A 23319-nucleotide genomic window follows, 5' to 3' on the forward strand; every position below is an offset into this window, starting at 1 on the left:
AAATAATAATGGAAAATGATATGACACATTTCATGTTATTGGGGTTAATTTTGGGAAATAAACGGTAATGTGACAGAGTGGAGTTCAAAATACAAAATATGACTCTACTTTTTTTTTTTTTTTTGAAGAATATGACTCTACTTTTACTTATCTTATTAAAGACCGCATTTTATTTTTAGTTTTTTGATTTAAGAAACAAACTTTAAATTTGTTTCAAATATAAATCAGCTTATTTTAAGACTGAATTCAAATATTATCTGTGATAAATAAAAATAATAAAAATATGTCCCGCAAAGTGGAGTAAAATTTTTGATTTTTCTTATACATTTTATATTAAATTACCCACATATATAAATTAAGTTAATTTGAAACTTTTGGGTAACCAGTGTATAAGCTGATCCAGGTAAATTTGTTGCGGATAATTAGGATCCGCCCTCTTTTTCTTCGCCACTCAGGGAAGGGTAACATGGAACTCACATGCTATCCTCATTCCTCATTCATAATGAGTAAGATACAAATTAGCATAACGTTCGTATAACTATCCCGAACACAACATTTTTAAAACCTGGTTCATGACGTTCTCTTTCTGGTAAATTAAATTTTATAACACATTACACGTGCATTTTTAAATATTACTAATATACATAAAATCATGATATTATATGCAACTCAAAAGTTAAATTTCGTAACTGTTATAACCTCACATGCGCAGAAGAGAATCTGGAAGGAAGCTGAAAAGAAGGGGTATGCAATGACATAATCGAGCAAAATGTGTGAAATGAAGAATGGAGCAAGCTAGAGCATTAATTCTTTTCTGATTTTTGGTGGTGTTTGGCACGCATATATAAGCCAACTTCTGGGCTTATAAGTTATAAGCACTTATTTGTACCGTTTGTGTAAAAAGTAGAGAAGCACTTAAAAAAAGTTAGGATTACTAGCTTTTGTTTCAGGATTTCTGTTTATTTGCCAAACAGTTTAATCACTTATAAGTCTTAACTTGCTTCTGACTTCTACTTCACTTTTTATTTTAAGCAAAAAGCACTTATTTTAAGCTCACCCAAACGGCTTCTTTATGTTTTCTCACATTCACTAGTAAAATCTTCTTTTAACTAAAGCCTACTAAGATTTTTTTATAATCTAACCAGTATCTTAATTCTTAAAAGTAATCTATCGGATATGATGATGAATTTAAACTAAAGTAAAATAAATGAAAATCAAAGATATATTCATATATAAATAGTATAACAAAATAGTATAACAATTTTAGAGACTATAGTACTGTAACACAAAATAAATATAAGCAACAAGAAATTAAAAATAATTATTTATTAAATAACACAAACAAAATACGATATTATTTTCACGTCACTAATTCAAACACTAATAAAAGTTTGGTTGGGTGTAATATAAAAGATCATTTTCGACATCATATTCATAGTTAACTATTCCAGTTTCATCACGATCAATATCACCACTCACATAAATATTTTCGATGACATCAATATTATTACTAAAATTATCGATGAACTTGTTTAGAAACACCGTGTGGAGTTTGTAACTTGGTATTTGACTAAATAGGATTATTCATTGTCTATAAAACTTATCACTAAAATATCTCAGGACAAATGAAAACTATAAACACAAAGAGTCGAGTTTTGCTCATTTAAGTGAGATAGATTCTACTTGTTTATCATAAGAACTTGATCTTGAACATGAAAATATGTTAGGTTGGTAAATGTATTCGATCCGGATTTTTCGACTGTTCAGCTCAGTCTCGTATAACTTGACTCGGTCCAAGAGATTCTAACTTTCTTCCTAAAAATGTACACATTCAATCATTGTAGATGATGGAATTTAGGGTGAAAAAAGTGTCATAAGATTTTTTAGGATGGGAGATCAAGCACCTAAAATTGACATTGACACTCTCAGAAACCTACAATCAAAACTAGTTTCAAATGACGAGTCAAATAAACTTTAGACGAGTGAAATTACTTAAGGACAAGCTAAATATTCGAGTGAATCGTGGTGAAGGGCTTTTAGACAAGCAGAAGCTGAATTAGCCGATCAAAGCATGATCCAGCTGCTCTAAAACACTTTCAAGTGTCTTAAAACAAGCTACGAAGAAGGTGTTTGGCAGACTAAAATGACCCAACCAATTAAATTGGCTGACTAAAACGATCGTGTTTCAGCCAAGTACAATCCTCCCACCCCAACAATTTTTGTTTTCCAAAACCAAAAAACTGTTTTTAAATCAAACTACCCAGCTAGATTTGGGCTAGCCTAACGGAAACACAAACATCCGACGAAAATTGTTAAGTTGAATAGTCTAGGAGGCTCTTTAGCCGACTGAAACCAGTCTGGCCAGCTAAAACTGATTGTGGAAATCAGTCAAGGACGTTTGCAGTTTTGAGAGTCAACTCCGAGTTCTAGCCGTCACTTCTCCGCTCTTCACCCTCCAACCCCTCTCCTGGCTAATCATCTTCGCTCTTCCATCTTCTCTCATATTTATTAGTTTTATCAATAAAACAACATTAAATCGTTTTGGGTGAGTTCTTGTCGAGTACTTTTTATCAAGATCGTGCCCATCTTTTTGGGATGTTTGTGTCTGTTTTGATGTTTCTGTGTGTTTTGTTATGGATCTCGGTAACGTTTCCAAGAAGGAGTTACATGTTATTTTGGGTAATCCGTAAGACTTGTATCAAATATGGCACGATGGTGAATATCGTAAAAAATCACCGTTCACGATATAAAATTGTTCATCTTTTGGGATCAGTTGTTAATCCAATATCGATTAATGTAACTGATAATTCTGAACATTGGGCTATAGATGCTGCTCCTTATGTGAAGGTCAATTGCGATGCTATTATGTTTACAACTGATGTAGGTTGGATTGTTCGAGATTTGATTGTAATACGTTTTAGTTTAAAGAATTTAAACATTCTATTTGTTAAGCGATCTGAAAACAAAGCGGATAAATGTTTAGCTCGTTTTTTGTTTCTTATTCAGGTTGTAATTGATAGTTCGAGGGTTTGTCTCGGCTGGTTTTCAGTTATTTATTAAATTTTTTGCTTTTTGTAAAAAAAAAAAAAACTGATTGTGGAAACTAAAAATTGGTTTTCATAACCAAAAATTGTTGAATTTGATAAAATTTTAAAAAATGGAATAATTCTAAAACAGATCTAAAAAATTACTGAAAAATACAGGGAAATTGTAGGATAACATGAGATTTATTCGAAGGGTATAAAGCACTCATAGGGTGAAAAAGCACCCGTGAATGTGAGCCAACCATCGAAGACATGATGTTTTTTGAGGACCGAAATCATTTTTTAATGTAAAATTATTACAATAACTCCATCTATTTAGTATAATTATCGGACATGTTTGACCTTATATGCTGAACAAAAGATAGATAAGAATATAATTGTCTCTTTGTATAAAAGTTAAAAAGTAAAGTAAAACATGGATAAAAACTACTTGAAAATGTGATAAACTTGAAATTTAAATCGGCATTTAAAAATTTGATGTATTGGAAATCGGTTAAATTTGAAAAAGGATTTAAAATTATTTTTCATAGATATTGTACTACTATAGTACCAAAAATCATCTTTTAGTATTAAATTATAATAATAATTCTATTTATTTTAGCACTACTACTTATCTATGCTAAATTACACTCCATCTATTTCACTTTTAATGTTCATATATTTTTGCACGTGATATAAGATGTAGGTAAAATATACATTCATATTCTGTTTGAATAAAAAATTATATATTTTTATTTAGAAAAGAACTAACAAAAACTTAAAATAAATTAATATTTATAATAGATTATGTGCTAAAATAAATAGATAATAAAATGGGAGACAAATGAAGTATATTATATTAATTAATTGAATGGAGATATTTATAGACATACAAGTTACAACTTACGATACATGTTCCATTTGAATGGAGCAAGCAGAAAGGGGGGGGAGAGGGTTCACAGAAGATGTACAATGTGTTAGGTTAGAAGATTCAACCCCACCCCACTCACTATAATATTATTATTACTCCTATACATACACTACTACAAGCACCACCACCTTTTATTAAGCTGTCAGCCACCCCCAACTTCCAATTTCATCAAAAGTCTTCACATACTTTTACTATTACAATCACCTCATCACAGATTTCACATGATTCATTTACTTCCAACTGGGATTTCAGATCACTATTTCTCATTATTTCTCATTATATCTTTAATTTAACTAATTAATCACCCCCTCTTTCACAGTTTCACATTCTGTTTGCCTCATTTTATACAAATTTGTTGACAAGTTTGATTTTTTTTAATATTCTATTTTCCTGGGTTTTTATATATAAACCCTATAATACACACCCGTATTCAAGGCTTTCCTTTTTGTTGTCTATTTTGACCAGTGCACGACTCTTCCATCTTTGATCCCTTCAAGATTTTATCTTTTCTCTCAAAATTCAGTCTTTTTCTTTAAAAATCTCATCTTGGTTGATTCTTTGTGAAGATGATCTCTTTGAAGCAATCACATATAGGGATCAATGGGTCTGATTTTTTCCGGCGAAAGAATCCGGTGAATCACCGGAGATTGTGCCATCTGGCGCCTCTGTCCGGCAAGAGTTGTGTGGTCGCAGCAACAAAACCTAATCTTTCTTCTGTTGGTAGCTCAATTAATTGTTTTGGATCAATTAATAGGAAGCTTCAAGAGGATCAGAAAGTTTCATCTTCTTTGATCACATGTAAAGCTTATGAGGCTGATAAGCCTATTGATGGTAAGACAGAAACATCAATTGAAGCCGCAAGAAAGGTTAAGATTGGTATATATTTTGCAACATGGTGGGCTTTAAATGTTGTGTTTAATATATATAACAAGAAGGTGTTGAATGCTTTTCCCTTTCCATGGTTAACTTCCACTTTATCTCTTGCTGCTGGCTCTCTTATAATGTTGGTCTCTTGGGCTTTAAGGGTTGTTGAAGCACCAAAGACTGATATGGAGTTCTGGAAAACCCTTCTCCCTGTAAGCTAAATTAGGATGTTTTGTGTTTGTAGTTATTTTTATGATTTGGGTTTTGTTTGTTTTTGAGTTTTTGACATGGGCTTGTCTTTTGATTATTGGTTGTGTGTTTAGGTTGCTGTGGCACATACTATTGGACATGTAGCAGCTACTGTGAGTATGTCAAAGGTTGCTGTTTCTTTCACTCATATTATCAAGAGTGGTGAACCTGCGTTTAGTGTTCTCGTGTCGAGGTTTATCTTGGGGGAGACATTTCCGATGCCGGTTTACTTGTCTCTCCTGCCGATCATTGGTGGTTGCGGTCTTGCTGCTTTGACTGAGCTCAACTTTAACATGATTGGTAACTAGAGTACATCCCTTGATTAAATCTGTTGTTTCCTTGGTGTGTTTGGTTTATATTATATGTTGGTGCTGGGGATGGGTAGGATAATTGATGTATATATATGTTTAAGCTTTTGGTCCTGAGAAAATAAGACATCAAAGCTTAATATGTATTCAGGCAATTTATTGGTAAATTAAAAACCGTGGATATGATTAGAACTTTAACTTCGCTTTTTTGTGAACATTGTGATTTGTGTACAATTTTTTGAATCATAAATGCACAGGTCAACTTGTTCTTTCTTTATTTTTTGAAATGCATCACAAGTTACTCGTATAGCTGGTTGACTACAGATCTGGCACTATGCGGTCTCTTGAATCTAGAAGGAATTAGTTGGGCTTTGAATGTAGTTTTTGTGTTGCAGATCTAAGTTAGGGGCAGATTTCTAATACTTCTGCTGTGTTGGCTGTGTTGGTGTTCTGTCAACTTCAGGTTTTATGGGGGCAATGATTTCAAACTTGGCGTTTGTGTTTAGAAACATATTTTCAAAGAGGGGCATGAAGGGGAAGTCTGTCAGCGGGATGAACTATTATGCTTGCTTATCAATTTTATCTCTCTTAATACTCACACCTTTTGCAATTGCTGTGGAGGGACCACAGATGTGGGCACTTGGATGGAAAGAGGCCATCTCTCAGATTGGACCAAACTTTGTCTGGTAGATCAACTACTATTTACCTATTTCACTTTTTACAGGCTAACTAAACCTTTTATTCTATATTGGTAATATGGTAGTGCTCTGTCAATATATGATAGTCATATAATTCCAATTGATTATTATGTAATTAACAAGATTACTTATTTTAATCCCTTCATAGTTTTTCATGTGTGGATAAAAATAATTGAAGTTCAGTTGACGGTTGTTGCAAGGTCATTACAGAAGTAACTATCGGCCATTTGTTTATTAGCAAACACTATTTGACTGGAGGTCTATTCTTTGTTCCTGCCATCACAACTCAAAGAGTTTGTTGATAATTTGAGGTCACAGATAATTTTAACCATTTCTACTCTCCTTTACCTGTTTCCTTCGGTAACAGTCCGTTTCCAATGAAACTTCAACCCTTTACCTATTGTTACTAAGAAAAGGGAGTATCCACTAGACTACAATGCTAGAGAATAAGGAACTATATCTATTAGATACTGTTACAAAGGATTAAACAAATTTCTGTCTTCTTGTTCTTAAGAGTAGCCTGTAGAGTTCTTACTATCTGAGTCTAGCTGTACGTTTGAACAAACAAAAATTTTTAAGTTATGGTGCTTAATAGATGATTTTCTTTATAGTTTGAAAGGTAAAGTTTTCTTATGCAGTGCCCTGATCATATCTTGGTAAAATGAGAACTTGGATGATAATTTCAATTTAGTTATATAGTATTGTTGGGTTATAAGCCTTTCGGCCCAATCCATTACGGCCCAAAGCAGGTCCAGCCCACCGTTTGGACTTAAACGTTACTATGGCAACGGTCGAGGCGAGAGAATCCCGCCTCCTTTACTCATCATAACTTCCCTCCCGCATCGGGCGGGAACGTTACATAGCAGGGCTCCTCCTCCTCCTATAAAAAGTGGGTAAATCAGTGGTAAAATTCATACACAACTTTATACATTCTTACATACTCGCTTGCAGTTCTCTAAACCCTTCCTAGAGCCACTAACTTATTCTCACACCGGAGGTGAATCGGGGGGACAAACCCTCGCATTCTTCTCTGTTTCAGGTCATACTTCGGCTTTGGTATCCGGCAGAACTTTGGCTCTAACATTGGCGCCGTCTGTGGGAACTGCAAGTAGAATTTCTCATAAATTAACAGCATGACAAACACAACCGAACAAACCACTGGAAATACCTCCAACCCAAACCCAGGTTTCGACTTTGGCAATAGTCCCGAAGGGCTGTTGCCCACCCCCGAAGAACAACAGCAGATGCTGTTGAAATGGCGAGAAGAGCAGGCTGCTAAAGCCCAATCTTCCAAGACCAAGGAGCAAGAAGCTGCCCGACTAGCCAAGAAGAGGGAAGCCGACGAACTCCGGCTGAAGGCCCTCCAGCTACAAAGGGAAGAGATTGAGCTCCAAGAGAGAGCCCTCCGAGAGGCCTTGGAGGCCGAAGGAGATCGAGTGCCGGAAGGCGAAGGAAATAAGAAGAGGAATCGGGAAGACCAAGACGGGTCTTCGGACTCCGAGTCGCATTCCCGAGGGCCTCGTCACAGGCATGTCACACCTTCGGATACCGAAGGAGAGGGAGGTCCCCACGTTAGGGACCGACTTCGCCGAATGGAGAAGGCCATGTTTGGGGACAAGACGTTGACCCATGAGCCAGTGATAGTCGAGGAGATCGAGCAATATCGGCCGCCCCCGGGTAGACAGTTCCCGAAGATGAATGAATTTAACGGGAAGGGCGACCCGATCGATCACTGCGACAAGTACGAGTCCCTGATGACTGGAATGGGACATTGTGACATCATGCTATGCAAGATGTTTAAGACCTACCTGAAGGGATCCGCTACGATGTGGTACCGATCCCTACGACCAAGGTCGGTCAGTTCTTATGATCAATTGAAACGCAAGTTTTTGAGGCACTACTCTCACTTGTGCCGAAGAGAGAAGGATACAGAAGCCCTAATTCATTGCCGACAGAGACCCAATGAGGAGTTGGGCGACTACTTGGCCAGGTTCAAGGAAGAAGCTGGGATGGTCACTAATCTGGATAAGGTGAAGGCTGCAGGGTTCCTGACGGCCGGTCTGGATCCGGTGAAGGGTAAGAAGCTCCGATCATCTTTGTATGATATACCCCCTAAATCGCTGAATGACATCTATTTGCGGGGAGAAAGCATCAGAAGGAAGATGGAATCCATCGGGGGACACAAGAGCGACCGGAAAGATGATCGGTACAGTTCCCGTTCGGACGGCAGGGGAAAAAGGAATGATAGCCACCGAGGCAGGAGAGATGAAAGGGATGGAAAGCTGGATCGGGGGGCCGAACGAAGGAGAGATAGAGACAGCACTGTGTTCACTCCTCTGAATACATCTGTCTCCAAGATTCTTAACGAAATTAAAGGAAAACCAGGATTCGTTCGACCGCCGAAGATGAAGATCCCAGATTACAAGAAAAACTCTGATAAGTATTGCGACTATCATCGTGACAACGGGCACAATACCGATGAATGCTACCACTTGAAGAAGTTAATAGAGAGGATGGTCAAGGCTGGAGATTTGAACCAGTATGTTAAGGATCTGAGGGATCGGTTGGGTCCCAAAGAAGATAAAGGGAAGGCGCCCGAAGAAGGTGAGAGGTACAGAGGTGAGGTCCGAACGATTTTCGGGGGAACAATTCTGGACCGAAGTAGCAAAACGGCTAAGAAGAAGTACGCCCGACAGGTCTACAACCTCTATAGCATCAACTCCACCAAACAGTCGTATCCTATAATGTTTTCACAAGAAGATTATGAGGATGTTATGCTGCCGCACGAGGATCCGTTGGTCATTAATCCCGTGATCGGCCAAAACAAGATCTGGAAGGTTCTGGTTGACGGGGGAAGTTCTGTTAACGTCCTCTACTACAACACCTACCAGAAGATGAACCTGGAAGGCAAGCAGATCGATACCTGCTATGAGGCACCCCTCTATGGCTTCGGCAATCAGCCGGTCCCGATCGAAGGTACGATCCACTTGCCCCTATTGCTCGGTAAATCCCCTTATACTGTGGAAAAACAGGTCAAGTTTTATGTGGTCCGAGTTGAGAGTCCCTTCAATGCCATCTTGGGGAGACCTGTTCTCACTGCTTTCGAAGCCATTGCCTCTATTCCCCATCTTAAGTTGAAGTTCCCGACCGAAAAGGGGGTGGGAGAGATGAGAGGTGATCAGAAGGCAGCTAGGATCATTATGCTGGAAGACTTGGAGAAAGAAAAGGATCTAGGTGGCGCCGAAGGAAACAAACGGCGCCGAACCGAAGATGGTCCTGGGGGCAGCGGCCATGCCCTCCATATTGAGTTGGAGAAGTTTGGAAATGATCTCTCAAACCCGATAGCCGAACCGGGCACCGAAACCGAAGAGGTGGAATTGTATGCAGGGTGCTCGGGAAAAATGGTTCGGATCGGTAAAGATATGGAGCCAGGGTTGAAGGAAAAAGTGATTGATGTGGTCCGTCGCTACCATGATGTTTTTGCCTGGGGACCCGAGGATATGCCGGGGTTGGATGAGTCGATCGCTCGGCACAGGCTAAATGTTCATCCTCAGGCTGTGCCCGTGAAGCAGAAGAAGAGGAACTTCGCTGTGGAGAGGCAAAAAGTGATTGAGGCCGAAGTGGAGAAGTTACTGGAGGCCAAGTTCATTGAAGAAATCGAGTATCCAGAGTGGTTGGCAAATGTGGTGGTGGTCAAAAAGTCAAATAACAAGTGGAGAATGTGTGTCGATTATACCGACCTCAACAAGAATTGCCCGAAGGATCACTATCCTTTGCCGAACATCGATCAGCTGATAGATGCCACCTCTGGCTATCAAATACTCAGCTTTTTGGATGCATTCTCAGGGTATCATCAGATCGCCATGGATGCCGAGGATATTCCGAAGACAGCATTCATCACCCCGAAGGGAACCTATGCTTACATCAAGATGCCCTTCGGCCTGAAAAATGCGGGGGCCACTTTTCAAAGGATGGTGAACAAAGTCTTCGCCGATCAGATAGGCCGAAACATGGAATGTTACGTAGATGATATGATAGTGAAGTCCTTATTTCAAGATCACGCCGATGACCTCAAGGAATGCTTCGAGACCCTAAGACGGAACAACATGAAGATCAACCCCGCCAAGTGCACCTTCGGGGTTTGTAGTGGCAAGTTCCTAGGGTACATGGTCAGCGCAAGGGGGATCGAGGCGAATCCCGAGAAGATAAAGGCAGTGATAGAAATGGAAGCCCCGAAGACCATTCGGGACATTCAGAAGCTAACGGGGCGACTGGCAGCCCTCCGAAGGTTCATCTCTCGGTCGGCAGAAAAGGCGCTCCCCTTCTTTGAAGTTTTGAAGGGAGCCAAGAATTTTGAGTGGGGGCCGAACTGCATAAAGGCCTTCGAAGAAATAAAGGAATATCTGGTTAAAGCCCCTCTGCTGCTGAGGCCCGATCCGAAGGAGACCCTCCAGTTGTACTTGGCAGTAAGTGACCGAACCCTTGGTGCGGTCTTGGTAAAGGAGCACGAGAAGAACCAACATCCGGTCTTCTATGTGTCTCATATGCTGAGGGATGCCGAAACCCGATACCCGAATGCCGAGAAGTTCGCATATGGGCTGGTCATGGCCTCCCGAAAATTGCGACACTATTTTCAAGGGCGAACGATACAAGTGGTCACCGACCAACCTCTGAAGAAGATTCTCAGCCGACCGGAGGCTTCGGGCAGAGTCGTCGCCTGGTCTGTAGAATTGGGGGAATACGACTTAGAGTATGTTCCCCGAACAGCCATTAAAGCCCAAGCCTTGGTTGACTTCATGGTAGAGTGCCGTTTTTCCGGGCCGACGGACTTGGAACCGAAGGAACAGCTCATTCGGACTCCTGGTAGGTGGAAGTTGTTTGTGGATGGGTCGGTGGCCGGGTCAAAATGTGGGGCCGGATTGATCCTTTCTAGTCCCGATGGATTTGAGATTTGTCAAGCCATCCGGTTCACTTTCCCTTTGACCAACAATGAGGCCGAGTACGAAGCCCTCTTGGCAGGGATGGGTCTAGCCAAAAATCTGGAGGTAAGGCACTTGAGGGCTTTCAGCGACTCCATGCTGGTTGTCAAGCACTTTTCTGGGGAGTATGAACAGAAAGAGCCCCGAACGAAAGCTTACGCCGCTAAAGTACGCGAACAAACTCAGTTTTTCGAAACATTTGAATTGAGCGCCATCGGTCGGGAAGACAATGGCCGCGCCGATGCTCTCTCTCGATTAGCCTCGGCCGAAACACAGAATTTGACGGGGTCCATCTACTTGACGGAGGTAAAAATGCCTTCGGTCGACAAGAAAGCTTGCCTGGAAATTCATCAAGGCATAAATTGGATGACCCCCATCAGAGCATACTTGGAAAAAGGGTTCTTGCCCTTAGAGAAGAAGGAAGCCCAAAAGATAAAGTACCGAGCAGCTAGCTACACACTGATCGGGGGCCGACTCTTTAGGCGATCAGTCTCTCAGCCGCTGCTCCGATGCTTAGATCCAGAAGAACAACTTCTAGCCCTGGAGACAGTTCATAAAGGCATCTGCGGCGAGCACCTGGCCGGCCGATCCCTAGCCCTAAAGATACTCCGACAGGGATTCTTTTGGCCGACCATCAGAGAAGATGCAGCCAACTATTCAAAGAAATGCCGACAGTGTCAAATCCACAGCAATGTTCCGAAGCAACCCCCGGAAGAAATGACTTCGGTCCTCAGCCCAATCCCTTTCTCCATGTGGGCCATCGACATAGTCGGAATCCTACCAACCAGCACCCGGCAAGCCAAATATTGCATAGTGGCCATTGACTACATGACAAAGTGGGTCGAAGCCCGACCGCTCTCAGCTATCACCGAACAGGCTGCCAAGAAATTCTTCCTGGAGCAGATAATTGTGAGGTTTGGCATACCGATGGTGTGTGTGTCCGATAACGGCACCCAGTTTGTTGGGAAAAAGTTCAAGGAATTCTTGGCCAGCTTCGGCATTCAACAGAGGTTCAGCTCGGTCGGTCACCCCCAAGGAAACGGGGCGATCGAGGCAGCAAACAAGATCATCTTCCACGGAATCAAGAAGCGCCTTGGAGAAGCTAAGGGACTATGGGCCGAAGAGCTCCCTTGGGTCCTGTGGGCATACCGAACCACTCCTCGCTCTTCGACAGGAGAAACCCCATTTCGGTTAGCTTACGGGACCGACTCGCTTGTCCCGGTTGAGGTTGGCCTGGAATCTTACCGAACCCAGGTCTTCAATCCTGATACCAATGAATATGGCCTCCGAGGCAACCTGGATCTCTTAGAAGAAGAAAGAGAAGCCGCCCATCAGAGGAACGTCCGATACCAACAGCAAGCATCTCAATATTATGATTCGGGTATCCGAAAACGTTCTTTCAGAGTTGGGGACATGGTTCTCCGAGACTTGGCTACTTCCATGCCGACGAAGCAAGGAAAGCTTATGCCAAACTGGGAAGGCCCCTACACTGTTGTTGAGATAGTTCGGCCGGGAACGTACAAACTTGCCACTCCGGATGGAAGCCCCATTAAGAACACCTGGCATGCTTCCCAGCTCCGGAAATATTATCAGTAAGGCTTCCCGCCCGAATATTTTACTTACAGTAATACATTACAATTATGTAATTGTTTCCCTTCCAAGGAATAAAAACTCCTACTTCAAATTTTTTGAGTAATTTCAACTTGTTTAACACTCCGACCGATCCCGTAACTAGGGGCAACCTGATCAAAATTACGGGACCAAAGGAGTTATCCTTGATTTAACTTAATATTTGCACGATTGTTTTTATCTACAATGGGGCCGATCGAATACATAACTTAAAGATAATAACAATCCCCAAATATTGGGGGATCGAGGCATTGTGCTGAAGCCAATTTTTAAGGCTAAAGACGCGCATTTCCGAATTCAATTAGTGTGTATCGAGATTTGTCGGTCAGACGTAAAACTGAGACCGAACGGTCAAAGACGTACATATAAAAAAAAATATATATATATCGAACATGTATTGAAACCCTTCGGTTTAAGACATACATACAGTCGCAAAAAAGCTTACTGGTCGGCCTAAAGGTTGCGACAACAAAAGTATGGAGACCGACCGGTCGAAGACATACACTATCTAAGACATACATCAGAAACAAAAACATGTATGGAGATAAAACCAAGTATGAAAAGCAAGCCCGAAGGCAAAATTAATTAGAAGCCCGAAGGCGAAATATTTATACAAAGCCCGAAGGCAGATCGTTTTTACAAATAATGGCCCGAAGGCCAATGAAAGTACAAAATTAGAATTACTCCGAGTAGTCAGTCTCGGGATCGGATGAAACAACAAGGGGTTCGTCCGGATCCTCACGGCCGACCGGATCAGAAGCTCCTTCGTCCAAAAGTAACTTGTGATCCAAGCCTTCCTTGTGAGCCCGACGGACCGCCTCGTCATATCCAATGTCGAGGAACCGATCCTCGGTCTTCTCAAGAAGCTTCCTCGTCTTCTTCTCCTTCTTTCGGGCAGCCTTCAACGCCAGGTTGCGGCGCTGAACCCTCCTGGTCAGAGTATCGACTTGCCCCTTCAGACGGCCTTCCGACTCCCGAAGGTCCTTCAGGTCCTGGTGGGCAGCATCCAGCTCCGTCTTCAGGGCCGCCAGGGTATCTTCAGCCAGATTGGCTCGAATAGTAAGGGCGTTCACCCCAGCCATCTGCTTCTGCATGTCCTGGACCTTATCAGTCACCGCCGCCGCCCAAGGAGAAGCCTGCGCATAAATGGACAAGTTAAAAAAGATATACCGGGCCCATAAAGTGGAAGGGACTAAAGGATGAGAACACTTACCAGAGATAGGAAGCACATCAGCTGCTCGCACGCTTGCAGAGCAGTCGCCGACTCATAGGTCCCCCGGTCGGCCGGCAACATTTGCGATCGGCAGAGATCGCCCGCAACTTCCTTGATCCGATCAGGAGCCTGGATCGCAATCGAATCGGTCGCCAAAACCGACCACTCCGGAATGTAAGGCCGGACCTCCGATGAACCGTCCGGCCTGTTCCTCTTCCTAGAGGCTTCGGCGGCCGGAATCTCCACCACCTCGGAGGCTTTCTCAACCGTCCCCTCCACACGACCAACCTCCGGGGTCTTCTCCTTCGCCACATCCGCCTGGACTATGGCACCAACTGTTGTTTCGCCGCGGGCCTTTGCTTCGGCCTCCTTCTTTGCCGCCATGGCCTTCGCCGTCTTCCTCTTCAGGGCTTCGGTTCGGGAAGACACTGCACAAAGAAGACAGCGTTAAAACAATAAACAGGTACAAATCAAGTGATCAACTATCGAGGGAAAAGCAAAGAAGAAATAGAAAGACTACCGTCACTACCCCAAAGAGTGAAGAGCCACTCCTTCTCCCGACTGGTCGACAGCAGAATCCGGTTCGGCTCCTGGACTTTGTTCAATTTCTCAAAGTCCTCCAGGTCCTTACCGACCAGAGGGGGAGTGGTGATGATGGAGGGGTCTACCTCCCTCCACAGAGAGAACTTGTGGATCGAGTGACCCCCCAGGTAGAACCACCGTTCGTGGGTACCCTTGTTGCTCGAGTTGGTTTCACACCAATTCGGTCGGCCGGTCTTGCGGCCGATGGTATAAAAGCCATTGCTCTTGGCGTTTTTCTTGAAATCATGATGATTCCAGAAGAGAGCTGGCCGAGGAGACACGCCGGCCATCAGACACCGATGCTGGAATACGTTTATGTACGTAAATCCGTTCGGGTCCAACTGGCCTAAGGCGATCCCCGTCTGCTTCAGAAGTTTCTTCAGCAGGGGGAGCATCGGGAGCCGAAAGCCGCACTTAAAGGCGTTTTCGGAGATGCCCACACACTTGTGCCCTTCTTCCGACTCAGGTGTTTGGTAGATACAATCGCTCTCTATGGCTGGATAAATATCCCACGACCGATGTATCTGGTACTTTATCCGAAACGACTTCAGATCCGCTTCGGTCAGTAAGGAAGGAAAGTTGGCCATAGGAAACTTCAGCACATCGCTAAAGTGATCCGCGGCCGAATAAGACGTCCCGACTATGTCACCCGACCGATCCATTTGCCTGCAAACGAGAGAAGGCAAACATGAGCCATGTACTCGGAAAGAAAGAAAAAGAAGAAAAAGAAGCAAGCCCGAGTACAGAGGGCCGAATCGGGTCGGGCCAGCAGGACTCGACTAACCTAACCCTAGAAAGCCGACTCAGGCAACAAACATTCAAAACTCAAACAAGAATTAAAGCACAAATAACACAATAAGTGGAGGAAGCGACGGCGACAAGTCACCGGTTATAAACTCAGAGACCGCCGGAAAACCCCTACTGCGATCCTGATCTACGACTACCAGTACAATGCAAGCACATAACAAGAACAAAAAACCCCCCAAAAATCGGTAAGCCGGCGGGACAACTCCTACCAGGAAAGAAAATACGCAAAGCAACAAAATACAGTGCACTAACATCTAGCAGCATCCTAAACATAAAGGATGATAACTGACAAAGAGGGGAGAACAACTTACTTGTCGTAGAAGAGATGTGGAGAAAACGGGTGAAAGAAGCCGGAAAAAGAACCACCGCCGGTTAACAACTATCGCCTGGGAGCAAGAAGCTTGAGAGAATGGAGAGTTGAGAGGAAAACAAGAGGATATTGGAAATATGAAAAGAAACGGGTGGTAATGATTTGTATTTATAAACGAATTGTGAAAAGGCGCGCCCTATTAATGGCACCCTTTGGAATGCACGGCCCAGATTCAGCGCGTATCTCGAGGCCACGCCATCCGGCGCCCAAACGACACCACGCGTCCATCGGACCAAGCATTTTGAAATCAGACCGAAACAACTGCTCAGCTCCCACTACAGCCTCACCCTGTCGGTCGGTCAAAGACAATTTAGGCTTCGGCCGCGTTTGAAACCCGACCGAAGCCTGGGGACATGTTGGGTTATAAGCCTTTCGGCCCAATCCATTACGGCCCAAAGCAGGTCCAGCCCACCGTTTGGACTTAAACGTTACTATGGCAACGGTCGAGGCGAGAGAATCCCGCCTCCTTTACTCATCATAACTTCCCTCCCGCATCGGGCGGGAACGTTACATAGCAGGGCTCCTCCTCCTCCTATAAAAAGTGGGTAAATCAGTGGTAAAATTCATACACAACTTTATACATTCTTACATACTCGCTTGCAGTTCTCTAAACCCTTCCTAGAGCCACTAACTTATTCTCACACCGGAGGTGAATCGGGGGGACAAACCCTCGCATTCTTCTCTGTTTCAGGTCATACTTCGGCTTTGGTATCCGGCAGAACTTTGGCTCTAACAAGTATTATCTAGTTCATTTTGTTGTAACAATGAGTATGTGGCTGATATTTTTTCCCAACAGGTGGGTGGTGGCCCAGAGTGTATTTTATCACTTATACAATCAGGTCTCATATATGTCCCTGGATGAGATCTCTCCGCTGACATTTAGCATCGGAAATACCATGAAACGAATATCTGTCATAGTATCGTCTATCATCATATTCCGTACTCCTGTCCAACCTGTAAATGCTCTAGGTGCTGCCATCGCAGTCTTTGGAACCTTCTTGTATTCTCAGGTAATTTATAATTGTCTTGTATAGACCAAACATAAATGTCTTGAATAAATTGATAACTTTGTCTGATTGCTGCCACTAGTCAAGGATATAAATACAACTGAGTTGAGGTTGAATCACATATGCAAACAAAGAAATGTCAATTTCCATCCAAGGCAGCCATCTATAATATTTTAACATCAACTAATGGGGCCGTTTGGGTAGGCTTAAAAGAAGTGACTTTTTGCTTAAACTAAAGAAGTGAAGCAGAAGTGAGAAGGAAATAAGTTAATAAAGTGTTTGGAAAAGAAGCAGAAGCTGTGAGAGAGAAGCTAGCATTCACAGCTTCTTAAAAGTGCTTCTACTTCTTTACACAAACGGGTCAAGAAAAGCAGGAGCCAGAAGCAGAAGCTGCTTCCTGCAACCAAACAGGCCCAATATCTTCAGTTGTCCTACTCCTAGTGACAACAAATTAAGGATAAGGTATATTATCCCCATTTCCTAGTAACACTACCTAGGGCATGCAATAGCATTTGGGAGGCTCAAGCATGATAGGCTGTGAATATAAACATTTCGCATCAGGTTGTTCGCTAACTAGATATTGCATATATTAGTTTTTCAAACATAACTAGACTTGTGCAATAAGAGGGCAAAGTTGTGCTAGCAGCTATTGGAAAATCAATTTGAGGGCAATGCCCTTACCTGTTAAAGAGTTTTTCTGCAAGTGTGCTGAGGACCACATCTAAGTTGGCTAGGCTATACATTAAAGCTTTACAAGTGAGGTGGTTAGCTTTTATCAACTATTTGGGTACCCTTTTCTTTAGAATTGACTAGAAGAACCAACAGAGCAGTAAATTTTAGGGCCGGTCACTGTTTTTTTTATATAGATGCAAATATAGTTAAACTTGTACAACTATTACTTATAGGCATTATTTTCATTTCTTCATTTTGTTTTCTTATGTGTGTTTGAACAGGCAAAGCAGTGAGCTGATATGACAAATTTCTTGTACAATAAATAAGAGAATGAACGGAGTGTTGGTAGGATTACTGTTGTGCCTTTGCTGTCTTTCAGTCTCGCTGGGTGGTTCTTCTTTGTAGTTAGTAATAACGGGTTCTAGAAGAAAAACTATAGTATATACGTGCTGCTGGACAGATATTGTTTCTTTCTTTATCTTTTGCATCTGGAGAGAACTGAACTTCTTGGGACCAATAAGTGAAGCCTACATCCAATGTAATCTAAAATTGTAATCGATATGATGAGCAAGTTTTGTTCTTTACGTTAAATTTGCAGACCCTATAAATTTATATACTGGGAGTGATTTCCAATATCTACTGTTTGTGGTAAATTTCTGTACTAATTATTAGCATGCACCGTCCGGTTCTGACACGGGAGGTATTATGTAGTGGATCTCATCTCAAGCCTTCATAGTGTTAAAAGTTTGATAATATTGTTATAATTTTGGGCAATGCTAGAGACCCCAAAAAAAATTCCTAAAAATCTTTACCAAATGATGTGGCATACAAGTGGCTAGTTATGATTGGTTGATTGATGAATCTGCGGGGGTCTCATTATTATGGGAGTGAATTCAGCCAATCAGATTTGGACACATCATTTGGGAAAATTATTTGGGACAATTTTTTGGGATCTCTAGCATTTTTCTATAATTTTTGTGAAATTTGCCAGCTGAATTAACTAGCAGGTAGCCAAGCCACTTCTTTTGAAGTTGATAAAGTTTGATAATATTGTTATATTTTTTGTGAAATTTGCGCTGAATTGAATAGCAAGTAGCCAAGCCTTGCTAGCCACTTCCTTTCAAGCCTTGCTAGCCGGTAGCCACTTCCTTTCAAGTTGATGGGTATAAGTTCTATTTTAAGACAAACACGAATTATAATTTAACTTTAACTCTTTTTAAATTTAAAATTATCTAATTCAGGTAAACAGCAGTCCAATACTAAATAAATATTATCATTTCTCTTACATATAAAAAAATATGAAAATGATTCAAAATTAATAAATAAAATACATTATCATATTAAAATTAGAAAACTACAGATTCATGATAAAAATATTTGATTTTATTATACTACTGATTTCTAATATAAAATATATATATATATATATAAGGCAAATTTCTCAGAAAAATTATAATCAGCTAGTTAATATAATTTGATAAAATTTCAACTTATTATATAAAAAAAATTCATGCGAAAAACAATATGAACATCCAACAATACTAAACCACTTATAAAATATGATTAAAGTTAAATTATAAATAAAAAATCTTTAACTATATACACCAACCCGCTTCACACAATTTTAAGACTAGTAATTTCGAAATTAAACTATAATATAAGTACCTTATATGTAACAAAAATATAGATAAATAGAAATTATCTTGTAGTAGTATTCTAATATTTTATAATAAGCATAATTTCAAAATTAAAATAGCAATAAATGAAATATACAAAAATAATATTATGATATTTGTATCCGTATTTCAAATAAAAAATACAAGTACATACCTTTTAAATTAAAATACATAAAAGGTATTAACAAATGATATTGAATAGATTCATACATTATCAAAATATAAAATTCTATTAGAAAAACTGTCATGCATGCAGGTCAACGGTCAAAGGGGATACAAGTATATGCTAGAAAGAAAGGGAAAACAGCCGTTGGGGGCTCTTTTGGTAATTAAACAACGGAAAGAAGCTGCTAGAAGGTGGGGACCAGGAGAGGTGATAGAAAAGGGGAGGAAAAGGGAGAAGAGGGTTTTATCGAGTTAGTAAGGTTGTTAAACATTTGGGAGAGATACTGGGGCTCTCGAATCGCCCAGGAGTGTACTGATCTGTTCTGCAGTCCTTTTGTGCTTTTGATTAATGGAATTGGAGTCTCTTTTGTGCGTAACTTGATTTGTGTTGTCGATTTTGTGCTATTGTGTTCAACTTGCTAATTAGGGTTTCGAATCTAGATCTATTTTCTATTACAAGTGGTATCAGAGCGTAACGATCCATGGCTCCTACGACGCCTACGGTGACTCAACGGGTGGAAGAACTGGAGGATGCACTCGGGGGTTTGGAGGCGAAGTTGACTGGGTTGGTGGCTACGGCGGTGGAGAAAGCAGTGGCCTCTATGAAACATTCTTTGGTGGAATTGTTGTTGGAGGGACAGGCCGCTGCTAACCAGAAACATACGGCGGAGATGGAGACGCTGGTGACAAGGTTGGAGGGACGTATTAATCGTGTCCGGGAGCAACAGGACACCGTCCTCCATTCTTGGAAATCTGACCAGGAGCGTTTTCAGGCTGAGATTCGTTCTACGCTTACTGGGTTTCAGTCAATCCCTTCCACTGGCCAGGATAAACTCGAGCCCAGTGTCAACAACGCAGACTCTAATTCCAAAGGCCCTTCTACAGGAAATCGTGGGTTTACACCCCACAGTCTGTTTGCGACCACACCTCCAGATCGGGGTTTTTACGGAGGAGGGGGGTCCGGCGGTGGTCCCGGGCAGTGACGCTATCGCAAGTTGGATATGCCACTCTTTGATGGTTCTGACCCCGATGGGTGGATTCTGCGGGTGGAGAGATACTTTGGGTTTTATAAGCTTACTGAGGAGGAACGTTTGGAGGCTGTCGTGGTTGCTTTGGAAGGGGATGCGTTGCGTTGGTATCAGTGGGAGAACAAGAGACATCCCATCCGGCGGTGGGCTGACCTCAAGACGTTTGTATTACGTCAGTTTCGGTCATTATCTGGGGGTTCTCTTTATGAACAATGGCTAGCCACGGTGCAAACAGGTGGCGTGCTTGAGTATCAACGGAAGTTTATTGAAACAGCGGCTCCCTTGGACCGCATTTCTGAGGAAGTTTTGTTGGGGCAGTTTCTGAATGGTCTTCGGGAGGAAATCAAGGCCGAGGTTCGTTTGTTAAGTCCGTTGAACCTCGAACAAGCCATGGAGCTTGCTTTGCGCGTAGAAGAGAAGAATACAGCTCTTTCACCACGCAGAGTGGGTGTAAGTTGGTCAAAGTCTAGTAATGCTTCGTATACTTCCAGGAGTACTGCTCCCTCCGTGGCCCTTTCAACTGGGTCCATACCCCCATCTGTGTCGGTGAAGAATTGGACGATGGGTGCTAATGATTCTCACTCTTCGGTCTCATTACCTAAATACTCAGGCTCGAGCCAAGCCAAAACTGGGGGGGAAGTCCGTCGTTTGACAGAGAAAGAGTTGCAGGATAAAAGGGCCAAGGGCTTATGTTTTAAGTGTGATGATAAGTGGGTGGCTGGACATCGATGTCGTCGGAGGGAACTCAGTGTCTTGCTTATGGAGGACGAGGATGATAATAGTTCAGAGGGGGCGGGCAGTGAGCCTCCACCGTCCCCAACTGAAGAAATTGTGGTTGAGGCGCGACCCCAACCCGAGGTGTCCCTTAATTCGGTGGTGGGTTTGTCTAATCCTAAGACGATGAAATTGAAGGGAATGATAGGCGAACAGGAGGTTATTGTTTTGATCGATCCGGGCGCGACACACAATTTTGTGTCACTCGCGCGAGCTACTGCCCTGAATTTACCAATCTCAGATGAAGGGAATTTTGGAGTATCTTTGGGTAACGGTGAGACAGGGAAGGGTAAGGGCATTTGCAGGGCTGTGATGTTACAACTCGATGGTGGCGTGGTTGTTCAGGATGATTTCTTGCCATTGGACTTGGGAGCGACTGATGTGATATTGGGAATACAATGGCTGGAGCAGCTCGGTCCCGTCACCACCAACTGGAAAACGCAGGTCATGCAGTTTAAAATGGGGGAGAATTTGGTGACGTTGGTGGGGGATCCATCATTGGTGAGGTCTAAAATCTCTCTTAAGGCCATGCTGCGTACGATTAGGAAGGCGAAACAAGGATATTTGGTGGAGATTCAGCACTTGAAGGCAACATCAGGCCATGCCCCGACTCCACAGGGACCTTCCATTCCCCCATTTCTGGAGCCTGTAGTGCACCAGTTTGAACAAGTCTTTGCAGAACCCAGGGGATTACCTCCATCTCGGGGTCACGATCATGCTATTATGTTAAAGGAAGGCAGTAACCCCGTCGGAGTGCGTCCTTACCGATACCCCCATGCTCAGAAAGATGAAATAGAGCGTATGATCCAGGAGATGCTTCAAGCAGGGATCATCCAGCCATCAACTAGCCCGTTTTCAAGCCCTGTTTTGCTAGTTCGTAAGAAGGACGGATCATGGAGATTTTGTGTGGATTATAGAGCCCTTAATAAGGAGACAATTCCGGATAAATATCCGATCCCAGTCATAGAGGAGCTATTGGATGAGCTCCACGGCGCGCGAGTGTTTACAAAGTTAGATTTAAAGGCGGGGTACCATCAGATTTTGGTTAGGCCGGAGGACACTCATAAAACGGCTTTTCGCACACATGATGGCCATTATGAGTTCCTCGTGATGCCATTCGGCCTCATGAATGCACCGGCAACGTTCCAATCCCTCATGAATGATATTTTTCGGCCTTTGCTGCGAAAATACGTGTTAGTATTTTTCGATGACATTCTCGTTTATAGCAAAACAGAGGAGGAACATTGCACTCATTTGGCGACTGTTCTGCAGGTGCTGGCCAGCAACAATTTGTTTGCAAATAAGAAAAAATGTGATTTCGGTAAATCTGAGGTAGCATATTTGGGACATGTGATTTCAAGCCGTGGTGTGGCAGTGGATCCTGACAAAGTGAGGGCCGTGTTGGAGTGGCCACCACCAAAATCCCTAAAAGAACTGCGTGGCTTCCTTGGACTTACCGGGTACTACCGTAAGTATGTAGCTAGATACGCCCAGGTGGCAGGACCACTCACGGATCAGTTGCGCAAAGATAATTTCGGGTGGAACGAGGCAGCTGACAGTGCTTTTGTGGCTTTGAAAACTGCTATGACAACAGCTCCGGTGCTCTCCATGCCGGATTTCACTAAAGCCTTTGTGGTAGAAACGGATGCGTCGGGGTTTGGTCTTGGCGCAGTGCTTATGCAGGACAACAAACCCCTAGCCTTCTTTAGTAAACTGCTGGGTACAAGAGCTCAACAAAAGTCAATTTATGAGAAAGAGTTGATGGCAGTGTGCTTGGCCATTCAAAAATGGAAATACTATTTACTGGGGCGCCATTTCATAGTTCGAACGGATCAACAAAGCCTTCGCCATATTACCCAGCAAACTGAAATTGGGAGTGATTATCAGAAATGGATTAGCCGTTTAATGGGATACTCTTTTGACGTACAGTATAGACCAGGGCGTTCCAACCTGGTAGCCGATGCTCTGTCTCGGAAATCAGTGGGAGAGGTTGAACTGGGGGCATTACTGACCACATCAGGCTGGGATTGGCCATCATTGGATCAAGAGGTGCGAACGGATCCTATTCTCCGTCAGATTATCGACGACATTGAACAAGGAAGACCACACCCTGAGGGTTTCTCTGTAGTTGATGGGCGGTTGTTGAGTAAAGGGCGTATTGTGATTCCTCGCAACTCGAAATTTAAGGATGTTTTACTTCGCGAGTATCACTGTTCACCTATTGGGGGTCATGCGGGGGAGCTCAAAACATATTTGCGATTGGCTGCTGAGTGGCAGTGGTCAGGGATGAGAAGGGATGTTACCATGTTTGTTCAAGCTTGTCATGTGTGTCAACAGCAGAAGA

At 42.6% G+C, this 23319-nt stretch overlaps 2 protein-coding genes across 3 annotated transcripts; one reads left to right on the forward strand and one right to left on the reverse strand.

Moving 5' to 3' along the window:
• Positions 1 to 3981: 3981 nt before the first annotated feature.
• Positions 3982 to 17967, forward strand: LOC108214528 (glucose-6-phosphate/phosphate translocator 1, chloroplastic). Of its 2 annotated transcripts, XM_017386572.2 has the most exons (5): positions 3982 to 5030; positions 5142 to 5367; positions 5839 to 6061; positions 16450 to 16663; positions 17614 to 17967. In XM_017386572.2, exons 1-5 carry the CDS (start codon positions 4521 to 4523, stop codon positions 17623 to 17625), a joined length of 1185 nt encoding a protein of 394 aa, XP_017242061.1. In that variant the 5' UTR covers positions 3982 to 4520; the 3' UTR covers positions 17626 to 17967. The 2 variants fall into 2 exon arrangements, with proteins under 2 accessions (XP_017242061.1, XP_017242062.1); XM_017386573.2 differs by lacking the exon at positions 16450 to 16663 and having other exon boundaries at positions 4074 to 5030.
• On the reverse strand, positions 13239 to 16064 carry LOC135151609 (uncharacterized). Its single transcript, XM_064090310.1, has 4 exons — positions 15595 to 16064; positions 14415 to 15142; positions 13895 to 14322; positions 13239 to 13817 (listed from the first exon to the last, which is right to left on the reverse strand). The coding sequence occupies exons 2-4, from the start codon at positions 15136 to 15138 to the stop codon at positions 13362 to 13364; spliced, it is 1608 nt and encodes a 535-aa protein (XP_063946380.1). The 5' UTR covers positions 15139 to 15142; positions 15595 to 16064; the 3' UTR covers positions 13239 to 13361.
• Positions 17968 to 23319: the final 5352 nt, after the last annotated feature.

Source organism: Daucus carota, chromosome 3 (assembly GCF_001625215.2).
Source record: "Daucus carota subsp. sativus chromosome 3, DH1 v3.0, whole genome shotgun sequence".
NCBI classification, from domain to species: domain Eukaryota; kingdom Viridiplantae; phylum Streptophyta; class Magnoliopsida; order Apiales; family Apiaceae; genus Daucus; species Daucus carota.